Source organism: Erpetoichthys calabaricus, chromosome 2, assembly GCF_900747795.2.
Source record: "Erpetoichthys calabaricus chromosome 2, fErpCal1.3, whole genome shotgun sequence".
Classification (NCBI taxonomy): Eukaryota; Metazoa; Chordata; class Cladistia; order Polypteriformes; family Polypteridae; genus Erpetoichthys; species Erpetoichthys calabaricus.
This window is the reverse complement of record NC_041395.2, coordinates 148,450,558-148,464,491: the sequence shown is the minus strand read 5'-3', so window position 1 is coordinate 148,464,491 and position 13,934 is coordinate 148,450,558. Positions and strand designations below refer to the sequence as shown.

Sequence of the window (13,934 nt, the reverse complement as noted above, 5' to 3'; positions counted from 1 at the left end):
ATCTGTTCGCATTCACATCATTCAATGCTCAAAACGTAGATTTACACGATTCAGGACCACACTCTATGAGAATCTGTGGTCCCGAAACAATTAAAGCTACTACAAGTTTAATTTCAAAGAAACCAGAATTTGGGCAGGTTTATATTTATGATCACGGAGAAGCGATGCAACAGAGAATCGAAAGAGTTAAACAATTGGATGTATTAGAAATTCTACAGCCAATAATGGATACAAATCCATATGTCCAAAAGTATCGCAATTTAAACAAAATTTATCTGAAAAAAATGGATGTTACTTACATCATGGATCTAGTTAATCCCCTTGTTAGGATTAACAGTTTGTGTTATGTCAGTGATAACACAATGAGAAAAAGGTCAAAGAGTGAAATGAGGTACATAGGAGACAGAATAAATAGTGGTAACACTTGGAGGTTCTGTGTAAACCTCATCAAATAGATAAGCAGCAGCAACATGTTTGTTAAAGTCCAAGTCAGGGGTGGCAAACTCCAGTCCTGGAATGCCGCAGTGACTGCAGGTTTTCATTCTAACCATCTTCTTCATTAGTTTTTGCTGCTAATTAACTTCTTTTGCCTTAATTTTAATTAACTTGATTCAGGCCCCTTAGTTGTTTCTTTTTCTTTAATTAGCTGCCAAACAATAATGAGACACAAAACAAGGTGCCCATCACACAATATCTGAAAATAAAGAAAGGCAAAGGTCTCAGTAAGGCTGATCTCTCAGGTCCCCAAAACATTTTGACAATGTTCTTAGAAAAAACAGAAAATCAACAGTTATGGAAATGTCTGCTGTGTCAGAATGAGAGCAGCAACAAGCCATAGAATTAAATAACTAATTTAATTAACAGCAAGAACTGGCTTCTCATTAAGAAACTGGTTGGAGCTAAATTAGCCCCAATTTAGCTGGTCAACTGTTGACTTGTTTCACATTTGATTTCTGTTTGGCTGTCATTTAATGAAGAAAATAATTCAGAGCACTGAATCCTTAAAAACAGGGCTATTAAAGTGAAGGGAAAAAGAAGTTAATTAGCAGTGAAAACTGGTCACTGATTAGGAAAAGGGTCAGAATGAAAACCTGCAGCCACTGCGGCACTCCAGGACTGGAGTTTGCCATCCCTGGACTAAGTAAATCTCTTTCTGGTCAGATATCAAGCAGTTATGAAGTGCTACATTAGGAGGTGGATGACTTATTATTGATAGAATTAACCATATTACAGAATTTACTAGACTGCAAATAATGTAAATAATATTTTTTTTGCTTTTCTCACTGATAATGTGTGTTTGTTCCCAAGTTCAGTATATGGTAGCTAAAAAGCCTGGTCCCTAGTCCATATCGCAAAAGTCCAGATTAGATAGAGGAGGAACAATCTCCTCAGTCTGTCAGTGGAGCAGGACAGTGACAGCAGTCTTTCGCTGAAGCTGCACCTCTGTCTGGAGATGATACTGTTCAGTGGATGCTGTGGATTCTCCATGATTAACAGGAGCCTGCTCAGCGCCTGTTGCTCCACCACAGATGTCAAACTGTCCAGCTCCATGCCTACAATAGAGCCTGCCTTCCTCACCGGTTTGTCCAGGCGTGAGGCGTCCCTCTTCTTTATGCTGCCTCCCCAGCACACCACCGCGTAGAAGAGGGCGCTCGCCACAACCGTCTGATAGAACATCTGCAGCATCTTATTGCAGATGTTGAAGGATGCCATCCTTCTAAGAAAGTATATTCGGCTCTGTCCTTTCTTGCACAGAGCATCAGTATTGGCAGTCCAGTCCAATTTATCATCCAGCTGCACTCCCAGGTATTTATAGGTCTGCATCCTCTGCACGCAGTCACCTCTGATGATCACAGGGTCCATGAGGGGCCTAGGCCTCCTAAAGTCCACCACCAGCTTCTTGGTTTTGCTGGTGTTCAGTTGTAGGTGATTTGAGTCGCACCATTTAACAAAGTCCTTATTTAGGTTTCTATACTTCTCCGCCAGCCCACTCCTGATGCAGCCCACGATAGCAGTGTCGTCAGCGAACTTTTGCACGTGTCAGGACTCTGAGTTGTATTGGAAGTCCGATGTATATAGGCTGAACAGGACCTAAGAAAGTACAGTCCCCTGCGGTGCTCCTGTACTGCTGACCACAATGTCAGACCTGCAGTTCCCGAGATGCACATACTGAGGTCTGTCTGTAAAATAGTACACGATCCATGCCACCAGGTATGAATCTACTCCCATCTCTGTCAGCTTGTCCCTGAGGAGCAGAGGTTGGATGGTGCTGAAGGCGCTAGAGAAGTCCAGAAACATAATTCTTACTGCACCACTGCCTCTGTCCAAGTGGGAGAGGGATCAGTGTAGCATATAGATAATGGCATCCTCCGCTCCCACCTTCTCCTGGTATGCGAACTGCAGTGGGTTGAGGGCGTGGCGGACCTGTGGCCTCAGGTGGTGAAGCAGCAGGCGCTCCATGGTCTTCATCACATGTGACATCAGGGCGACTGGCCGTAAGTCATTCAGCTCACCAGGATGTGATACCTTTGGGACTGGGGTGATACAAGATGTTTTCCAAAGCCTCGGGACTCTCCCCTGTTCTAGGCTCAGGTTGAAGATACGCTGTAGAGGACTCCCCAGCTCCAATGCACAGGTCTTCAGCAGTCGTGGCGATACTCCATCTGGACCCACTGCTTTGCTGGCACAAAGACTCCTCAGCTCTCTGCTTACCTGGGCTGATGTAATTGTAGGTGGGGTGAAACTCTTTCCTATGCTGATATCAGCAGAAGGATGGGTGGAGGGTGCAGTACTCTGAGGTGAGAGTGGGTTAGGGTGGTCAAACCTGTTAAAGAAGTTGTTCATCAGGTTTGCTCTCTCCATGTCTCTCTCGATGGTGGCACCCAGCTTCGAGCTGCAGCCAGTGATGATCTTCATCCCATCCCACACTTCCTTCATGCTTTTATTCTGCAACTTCTGCTCTGGCTTTCTCCTGTACTGCTCCTTCACCGCTCTGAGCTGGACTCAGAGTTCCTTCTGCACGCGCTTGAGCTCATGCTGATCACCGCCTTTAAAAGCCCTTTTTTTCTGGTTCAAAAGGCCCTTGATGTCACTTGTAATCCATGGCTTGTTGCTAGCATAGCAGTATACTGTTCTTACTGGAACTACAATGTTCATACAGAAGTTGATGTAGTCAGTAGAGCAGTCAACAACCTCAACGTTCTCACTATATGATCCCAGTCCGTAGTTCCAAAGCAGTCTCTCAGAGCTTGCTCATGCCTCAGGGGACCACTTCCTGAATGAGCGTGTGATTGTAGGTAGCTCCCTCACTCTTGGTTTGTAGTGAGGCTGAAGCAGAACCAGGTTATGATCTGCTTTCCCAAGCGAAGGCAGCGGGGTGGCGCTGTATGCGTTGTGGTACCTGGATGGGGGGTACCACAAGAGGGCTTGTGCCTCTTCCAGACCTCGAGGGGGCGACCGCCATGGGGGCTGTGGGTACAGAGCTGGAAAGCTCGACCCTGTAGGGGCCCGTGGTCACCGCCAGGGGGACCCCAATACCTGGAGGACCCTGGACCGCAGCACTTCCGCCACACCAGGAAGTGCTGGGGGGAAGAGGAACAGGGACACCCGGAGTGCTTCCGGGGAGACAGCCGGCACTTCCGCCACACTGGGGCGTGTTGGTGGGAGATTGCCGGGAACACACCTGGAGCACATCCGGGTGTTTATTTAAAGGGGCCACCTCCCTTCAGAGATGGACTTGAGTCGGGTGGAAGAAGGACAAGGTTTCTGGAGGAGAGAAGGAGGCGGTCTGAAGAGACAGAGAAGGCATTGTGTTGGCCTGGACTGAGGGGTATTGGGGCTTGTGTGAGTAGTGATGGAGTGTATCATGGAAACCCTAAATAAACGTTTGTGGGGTAATTTAATCATGTCTGCCTGTCTGTGTCCGGGTCATATTCCACAATGGTGCCCAACGTGGGGCCCTAATCCTGCTAAAAGGAGGGGACCCCGTTTTCAAAAAAACAATTTTGTGGAGGCTGCCCGCACAGCGGACGAAGACGCACGCCTAACGCGGCACGCATTCCTGGGACTACAACTCCAGAAAACGCTCGCCAAGGACCACGTCTAATGGACATCCACGACAATGGGGAGAAAGAAGGGGAAAAATGCCCTGAAGGTAGCGACGCCTTTACCCCGCGTCGTCGTCGCGGATGCACGAGTCGCGGGGCAACGGAAGAGGCCACCCAGCCACAGCACGCTCAAGAAGACGGGATTCGGGAGGTAAGCCCTGCGTATGACGGCGATACACTTGGCGGGGCTTACCATGCTGTCAACCTGGTGTTGCTTTTTAGCAGGGGATTGCCCAAATCCACGTCTGTGGCCAAAGCACGCCGACCCATGAAGCGATGGTGAGATGACGACGGGGGACGAAGAGGAGCCACTGCTAACTGCAGAAGGGCTGCGGGGCGGAAGCTGCCCAGAAGACTCTTCCCCGACCGAGTCCGCTCATAGGGTGGAGGGAGCGTTGGAGGACCGGAAGTCCCTCCCAGAGACAGGCACAGGATTGGACGGAGTGTGTTGTGTACCCGCTGGTGAGTGGTCGAAGGCGGGACTAACGAACGTCAATCCTGGGACGGTTGAAGACCCAACTGAGCAGGTGCAGGAGCTCCATGGCTCCCAGCCAGACGGGAAAACTGAACAAACTGTAAGTTCCATGCCGGCTGATGTTTTGGTTTTGCTGGCGGCTGTACGAGAGCTGGAGGAAGCCCTTCGGCCCGTACAGTCGCTGTTTCAGGTCCTGCGCTTGATGCGAGAGGTGATCGACGGGCTGGAGAAGAAAACGGAGGCTTCCCTGATGACCATAAAGCAGTGGGGGGGTAAGTACACCGTGGGATTCTCCAGCCAGAGCATTGATGCGGTGCAGGTAAGTATTACCAGCACCGTAAAGGAAAGGGGAAGCCCTAGCGAAGGGACCTGTGACGGCAGTGACCAGAGTCGAACAGCAGGGTGTCCCACAGTAGATCAGGGTACGAGTACTGAGCAAGCAGCGGGAGAAGAGACGGGGGGACGGTGCCGGCTTGTATGTGTTGGCACCCAAACTGCCCCGCTCCAAGAAGCTGCAGCACTAGGAAACCGATCGAGAGGAGTGCAAACAGCACGGGGTCCCTCTTTGTACCATAAGGGGATCCAGGCTGTTACAGCACCCCAGAGTAACGGGAGGCCCCGGAGAAAGAAGGGGGGGGGTCTCCCGACAGAAAGAACCGGAGTCCAGAAAGCTCGCAGGTAGTGAGAGAGCTCTCTCCACGGCGGTGGAGAGCAGTTCCAAACCCAACTGAGGAGAAACAGGCACGGGCGTTCCCGTCTTGATTTCAGGTCCGGAGGGCACCAGAATGGCAAGGGGGCCGCCGATGTTACAAGTGCCATGGGGCCGGTCATCTGTGGAGACGTTGTCCGTACGCCAGTAGGCGGCATTGGGACGACGTCTCCGCCTCTTTTATATCATGTTTTGCAGGACCGGACCGTGGACGATGGTATACCGGCGCCCCGCCATGGGAAACACATAGCCCTTGCGGGACGGGCCGCTTTGCCGTACCGGCTTCAGCTGGTGCTGGGGCAGTGTCCCAGATGGATGGGGACCCTACCCAGCCGGGACACCTGGATGGTCCCCATGATGGACAATACCTCTCCTGGGCCATGAGGGGGCAGCCGCCCGGGTCTGCTTATGGGCCACTGGACCAGAGCTGGGACACTTATCTCTGCCAGAGGACGTGGCCACCACCAGGGGGCACCCAGACATTTGTGAAGTCCTGGATGGCAGCACTTCCGCCACACCAGGAAGTGCTGCCAGAAGAATTCCCAGGGGCACCTGGAGGGCTTCCGGGGGCTCTCTTGACACTTCCGCCACACCAGGAAGTGTTGTCAAGGGGAGCACTTGGAGCTCATCCGGGTCAGTACATAAGGGACCGCCTCCCTCCAGAAGCTGAGCCAGAGTTGGGAGGAAGGAGACAAAGCTTGTGAGGAGGGGAGAGGCGGTGAGAAAGAGAGAGAAGAAAAGAAAGAGAAAGAAGAAAGAGTTGGTAGAGGAAGGCATTGTGGTGCGAAACGAAATAAAAGAAGTGTGTTTTGGACATTCTGGTATCTGTCTGTCTGTCTGTCTGTCTCCGGGGGTATGCTTTCCACAGCGTCTTTAACATTTGCATACAGTAGGTCAATAGTCCTATTTCCCCGGGTGTTACAATCCACATACTGAGAGATGGCAGGTAATGTTTTGTGCAGCGTCACATGGTTGAAATCTCCAGAGATTAGCACAAGCGCCTCGGGGTGCTGCGTTTGTAGTTTAGCAACAGCAGAGTGGATGATGTCACCCGCTATCTCCACGTCCGCCCGAGGAGGGATGTAAACAATAACAATGACGTGTCCAAACTCTCTGGGCAAGTAATAGGTAATAAATAGTAATAATAATATGACTACTTCTTGCTTTGAGCAGAGATGAAAATTCAGAGACTTGATCTGTCTTGTATTCTTAACTTCGTAAAAGGTGCTTACTTATCAACCACAAAAAGTAAAGTTCTACTGAAATAATCAGGTACTAATTCAATATCTGTAATTTGAGATGTGTGGTGAATATTATGAATACAGAAAAACTCATTCAAGAAGGCAAATTTCTCTTTATCATCACCCAAAAAGTTTATTACCAGAAATCCTAATATACAGTACTAATAATATACAGTACTCCTAATGTACAGTAACCATGGATGGATGGATGGATGGGCAGCAATAACTAAAACCAACATCAAAGACACTGGAGTCAATAATGTTTTTCCTTCTAATAATTAAATCAACCAAAGTTGATATAGCACAATCATTTAGATTGTTGGCTATAGTTAGGTTGGCAATCAGGTTGTTAGAGATTAAGATTACCAGTGACTTCTGTGAAATGATTAATTTAGTTTAAATTCACCCAATACAAGTATGCCTGAGTAACCATACTGAACAAGTATATTTACTAGTTCATCAATTGAGAAGGACTGAGCTGAGAGGCACCTTCGGATTTTATTAAATTCCTGAGGAATAAGAGTATCAAGGGAAAATCTGCAAACATAAAAAAAGTGATCAAAACCAAAATGAAACATAAACTCTAAAAGAAAAGTGACCCACATAACCAGAAAATCTAAACCTAATAAATGTGGCTTACTGTATATAAAAGCTAATACTGTGCAAAGTTAGAAGCTCGGAAAGGAAAATGGAGTACTGTACTTCACTTTTACTTCACTATCCCTTCCCTATGTAACTAACTGCATAATTTATGCTACCAGATAATGCAGCCAGATGAAGAAGGCCAAGTATAAGCATCACATAAAAAAGCTTGGGTGGAGTTAGACCTATTCTGGCAGTCAGCCCACAGTGGTTGCCAGTCGTCTAATCCTTACAATGTCAGAAGTACACTTTTTTCACTCCTGAATAATGATGTTAAGATACTCTCAAAAATTCTAGCAAGGATGGAGAAAGTGCTGCCCTCGGTAACATCACAGGATCAAACTGGATTTATTAAAGGCCGACACCTATCTTCCAATCTCCGATGCTTGTTTAATGTTATATATTCACCAGCAAAATCAAACACCCCAGAGATATTACTATCATTAGACGCAGAAAAAGCATTTGATATGATTGAATGGAACTACCTTTTCACTGCATTGGAGACATTTGGGTTTGGTCCGAATAGTTGTGCATGGATCAAACTACTGTATACCAATCCAGAAGCTTCAGTTTGTATTAACAACATTTGTTCAGACTACTTTAAGCTAGAACTTGGTACCAGACAAGGATGTCCCTTGTCACCACTGCTGTTTGCAATTGCCATTGAATCACTGGCGGTTCACTGTCGAAATTCTTATCAGATAAAGGGGATTATCAGAGAAGGACTGGAACAGAAAATTTCTCTATATGCAGATGATATGGTTTTATATATATCAGACCCAGAAAACACTGTGCCTGCAGTTTTAACAGCACTAACAGAATTTCAAAAGATATCTGGTCTTAAAATTAATCTGAATAAAAGTATACTCTTTCCAGTGAATTCACAAGCGTATAATATTAGATTGGACACCCTACCTTTTACCATAGCAGTCAGTTTAAATACCTAGGGGTAAATATCACAAGTAAACATAAAGCTCTTAATCAACAAAATTTTGCCGTCTGTATGGAAAAAATTAAGCAAGACTTGCATAGATGGTCAACCCTTCATCTCACTCTAGCCGGAAGAATTAACATTGTTAAAATGAATATCCTTCCTAAACTTCTTTTTTTATTTCAAAACATTCCAATATATATCAACAAATCGTTTTTTAAGCAATTAGATTCAACAATAACTTCATTCATTTGGAACTCAAAACACCCACGTATCCGAAGAGCGACCCTACAAAGACCTCAAGCAGAAGGTGGCATGGCTCTACCTAATTTTCAGTTTTATTACTGGGCAGCAAACATACAAGCCATAAAAATCTGGACACAAAAAAATGAACAAACACAGGCTTGGCTCGCAATAGAAGTAAAATCCTGTAGTACTTCTTTATACTCCCTGCTCTGCGCTCCAATAAATGCAAGTTATCACAAATATACTTATAACCCAATTGTGCTTTACTCACTCAGAATATGAAACCAACTTAGAAAGCATTTTAAGATGGAAAATCTTTTATCCGCGGCACCTCTGCAAGAGAACCACCTCTTTCAACCCTTGCAAACGTATCCAGTTTTTAATACCTGGAAAAGTTTTGGGATTAAAATGCTCAGAGATCTATATATAGATTACATATTTGCATCTCTTGAACAATCCATCCATCCATCCATCCATTTTCCAACCCACTGAATCCGAACACAGGGTCACGGCGGTCTGCTGGAGCCAATCCCAGCCAACACAGGGCACAAGGCAGGAGCCAATCCTGGGCAGGGTGCCAGCCCACCGCGACACACACACACACACACACGCACACGCACACACACACACACACACCAAGCACCCACTAGGGCCAATTTAGAATCGCCAATCCACCTAACCTGCATGTCTTTGGACTGTGGGAGGAAACCGGAGCGCCCGGAGGAAACCCACACAGACACAGGGAGAACATGCAAACTCCACGCAGGGAGGACCCAGGAAGCGAACCCAGGTCTCCCAAGTGCAAGGCAGCAGTGCTACCACTACGCCACCGTGCCGCCCTCTTTTGAACAATTATGTTCCAAATTCAACCTCCCAGCTACACATTTCTTTCACTATCTTCAAATTAGAAATTTTGCTAAACAGAAACTGCCTGATTTTCCTCACCTCATACCCTCCACCATGCTGGAAAAAATACCGCTCAATTTCGAGGAATTAAACACCATTTCCGCATTATATAAAATCTTATTAGAGTCCCTACCTTTCAAAGACCCAAGAGGAAGAAGATCTCTTAATCAATATATCAGAAAAGGAGTGGAAGGTAGCAAAGCAGAGAATTCACTCGAGCTCCATATGCGCAAAGCATAGAATTATTCAACTAAAAATTATATATCGAGCTCATCTGTCTCGCTTAAAACTGTCCAAAATGTTTCTAGGGCAAGATCCAACCTGCGAACGCTGCAACCAAGCTCCTGCCTCACTGGGTCACATGTTTTGGGCCTGCACCAAACTAACATCATTTTGGACCAAAATTTTTAAGTGCCTTTCAGACAGCCTTGGTATCACAATCCCTCCTAACCCATTAACAGCTGTGTTCGGTGTTCTTCCAGACGGACTTGAAGTGGAGAAGGACAAGCAAACGGTGATTGCATTCACTACACTTTTGGCACGCAGACTTATTTTGTTAAATTGGAAGAATCCTAACTCTCCTCTGATAAGTCAGTGGGAAACTGATGTTTTATATTATTTGAAATTGGGAAAAATCTAATTCTCAGTTAGAGGATCTGCACAGAATTTTTTCAAAACCTAGCAGGATCTAATCAATATTATTTCAGAATAAGAGAAATAACTGTTACCGTATTTATTTCCCTTCTCCATTTTTTATTTACCGATATATATTTTTTCCTTTCTTTTGTTTATTGTTGCCTTATTAAAAAGCCCTTAGCAATTCTCCTTTGGCTCTCCTTCTCAGGGGTGGGGTTTGATTTGTCTTCAATTTTTTTTGTTATAAATTGATCTATTTGTATGGAATGATTACAATAAAATTAATAAATAAAATAAAAAAATAAAAAAAAAAGAAGTACACTTTTGTCCTGCTAAGGGTTTTCCCCAGGGCATATTTTTGCAGACTGTTACAGGTTTTTTCCCATCCATTCTTTGAATGACTACAACACCATCAGCTCAAAGAGACCACTTCTCTAAATGAAAATTCATGATAAAATGCTAAATATCATCAAACTTGCTAAATATCATCATAAATTTAGAATTTTGAAGATAAATGTTCTGCTAGTCTATCATCCATGCATTAGATGAGTTACATAATTTTATGTCTAATTTTGAAGAAAATAATTGCCTTGTTTAATACCAAAAACAGCTTAATTCAATTTTTCAAAAAAATTTCAATATTTTAAACATGTAGTAAAAAATGCACTAACCTGGTTATAAACAACTTGTATTTGCTTTTCTGCCTTGCGATCCACTTTACTTATACGGCAATTGAGGCTTTGTACAGATGTTTTTCTAATATTTAGTAGGGCCCTAATATTTTCCTCTTTGAACATTTGGTTTTGCAGCTCTTCTGTTCTTTTAGCTTGTATGCCCTTCAAGCATATAAGTTGGTTCTCCAAGTTCTAGGTGAAATAACATTATAATTTAGACAATCTGAATATATACTGAACATATTAGATGTCCAAAAATACACATACACACATTTTACTTGATGAGATTGGGTCATTTTTTTAACTCCATAAATGCCCTGATCATCAAAAGGTCATCAGTTGATCAGTAGGTATGAGGTGAATGTGTTTCTGTTACACTGAAAATAATGTGTTTGATTATTGCTTATGAACCCAGTAAAACGAAATTGGACAAAGCAGTAATGCCACTGCGTACATTGTGATACTGAAATGTTGAAAAAGGATAACATTTTCCTAACATTTTCATTATTAAATACATGGGTACCATAGTGATTCAAGTTTTATTTTGAAAAATCATTTTCTATATTTACTGCATTTAAGACAAGATTTCAGAATAAAATTATACATCAGATGTCTTGCTTATTTGGCTGTTTTTAATTTTTTTTATCATAGCATCATCTAAACGAACTCCTGGCAATTTCAAGTAATTTTATTTGTGCAGTATATACAAGTATAATGCATAAACTATGTATATACATGTATGGATACATATACAGTAAAATAGATCGCCGTTTGAAATTTGATAGATGATTTGAAGCATGTGTATCAAGCTTTTGTATATTTATAAAAATCGCACTTACCTTAACGGTTCTCTCCATCTCTTTAATTGTTCTTTCCATTTTTTCTGTTTTCTCCTTCACAAGTAATGATGATTCCATCAATGACTCATTAAATGTTTTCAGTTTCTGAGTAAGGGCCTCATTTGTTTCCTTAGCTTCTTTTAGCCTGTAAGTGTATACTTCTAAGTAAAGAACATCACTCTACTGCATAGGAAATGCAGTTTATAACTACCTGGAAACATATCTAATGAACTTAAGTAAAAACTCACTTTTTATGTTTTTCCAAAATTTCATTTCCCATGCTTTCCAGTTGGGCTTTTTTGATTTCTAGATCAGTAGTAGTCCTGCCTAAAAGCTTTTTTAAGCTTTCAAGCTAAATATATAAAGAAATTTCAGTTTAGAATTTATTTCAATATTTTTTTCTATTTACCTATGATGGACAAAATTAGTTTTCTGCTATGCAAAATTATTATCTAACAAAACATTTTTTTTCATTGAATAAACTAAAATTACTAACATGTCTCACGCTACAAGAGTTTTACATCTAATAGTTCAGCCTGTGACAAATATATTTAAAAGAATTACAACCTCACTCTGAAGGACGGAGAACTTGCTCTCCTGCTGAATGCATTCTTCTCGAAGTTTATCTGCATTCCGGTCTAAATATGTAATATTTCTTTTACTTTGCTTGTTTTTTAGCATTACAGTTTGTAGTAATTCATTTCTTTCTTTGATTAGGGCTTCTTTTTCTCTGATTTCTTGTTTTACTTCAGTGAGTAGCTGTAAGGAAAAGGAAAGAAACCATAACATAACACCATAACATTCTTTACAACAAAATTAAACAAAAATACAAGAGCAAGAACATTGGATATAGGTTCTGTGGCTGACTCATGCTGTCTTTTCAGAATATACTTTCAATAAAAAGGCATATTTAAAATTTAAATGATTATTTACAATTTTTTTGATTTTTTTGATACAATTATTATTTTTAGAAATTTTGCAGTCAGGTGTCCATAAAAAATCCATTAAATATAATGTATTGCTTTAGGATGGTTTTCAACTCTCAAATTATTTAAAATGAGTTAATTTGAATGTATACTGTACTATGTAAAACTTCTTACAAGACATTTTTTATAAATGTTTTGCTGACTTACATGGTAAAATAACTATATCACTAAATAAGAACGTTAGCTGAAGATTACTAGCCCCACAAATGTGAATGTAAACTGAGGATATATTAATATTCACACTTGTCCATTTTAAAGAATACTGTATGAATTTAATCATGTTTTGATGTAATAAAATAAAAATGATTTTCACATTCTTTTTATTTATTTGGCTTTTCCAGGAACAAAGTTGGATGTACAAGAAAACATCTTGCATAAGAATTACATACTTCTTCTATACCAAACTAAAGAACAATATAACATTTTTAGTTTTGCTTCTCATCATTTATTATGTGTATGTATTAAGTATTGTACATCAATACAGTCTTTTTTGACATTTAACTGTACTAAGTTTGTTCATTGGCAATTTCTGTTTAAAAAGAGATCTCTTAAACCCCCTCAATACATAAACACAAATAGAGCAAATAATCTTATGAAGATATAGTTTATCTCCTACAGAAAGTAGTGACAAAATATTTATGGATGGGCAGATTCCAAAATAACCACTGATGCCCCATAAATATATGCTGTTTTGCCTCTACAATCATTTAATCTATTGATTACCTTACTTTATAAACATAGTGATATAGCAGACTCAGGCAGTATCTCTTTAAAAAACATTTACTTTACAATTCTTCATGTATTCCTACAGAGATTATGGCAACAATATTCATATCATGTTACAGGTCTATCCAATCTTTGTATTAGGCTGACAACACACTAAATGAGCTTTCCTGAATCTTGAACAAAGCTGTATGTGTAACTTCCAATAAGTAAACAACATACAATTGTTTGGAAAGTGTCAATGAATGCTTTTTTTAGTTTGGTGAAGTTAACTCATCAAAATATTATATACTCATACAAATGGGCTCTGATTTTCTGGTACTTCAAACACTATGTTTTGCAGAGTATATGATGCTCCCATTGAATGATATGTGACATCATGATGGTAATGCTATGGCAGGGGTGAACAACTCCGATCTTAGAGAGCCACAGTGGCTACAGGTTTTCATTGAAAATATTTTAATTAGTGACTAGTTTTTGCTACTAATTAACTTAATTTAATTCATTTGCTATTTAAGACTCAGACCCTTTAAACCAGGGCTGAGCAACTTCAGTCATGGAGGGCTGCAGTGTCTTTAGGTTTTTGTTCCAACCCAATTGCTTCATGAGAAATCATACATTGTTGATGAAACACTTATTACTGAAGTGGCATTTTTTTTTTTTGCTTCATTTAGTTGTCTTGCTTGTTAAGCTTTTGAACCCTTAATTACTTAAACAGCTGCATTTTTAACTGCTCCTTATAAGATGCAAATGACAAAGGAACCATCAGTTCTACATCTAGCTTGTCTCCATTTCCACTTGTATGTATTCATCATTTCCT

General features: G+C 41.8%; 1 protein-coding gene across 2 annotated transcripts in view; it reads right to left on the bottom strand.

The window, feature by feature from the left end:
* The window catches only part of LOC114645438 (coiled-coil domain-containing protein 39-like), a 62,912-nt gene that overhangs the window by 35,766 nt on the left and 13,212 nt on the right, over nt 1-13,934 (bottom strand). For both annotated transcript variants that reach the window (XM_028793293.2, XM_051924027.1), the window contains 4 exons: nt 11,973-12,164; nt 11,654-11,757; nt 11,406-11,550; nt 10,564-10,758 (listed from right to left, as the gene is read on the bottom strand). In XM_028793293.2, coding sequence (XP_028649126.1) covers nt 10,564-10,758; nt 11,406-11,550; nt 11,654-11,757; nt 11,973-12,164 — 636 coding nt within the window. The remainder of the gene's footprint in view (nt 1-10,563; nt 10,759-11,405; nt 11,551-11,653; nt 11,758-11,972; nt 12,165-13,934) is intronic.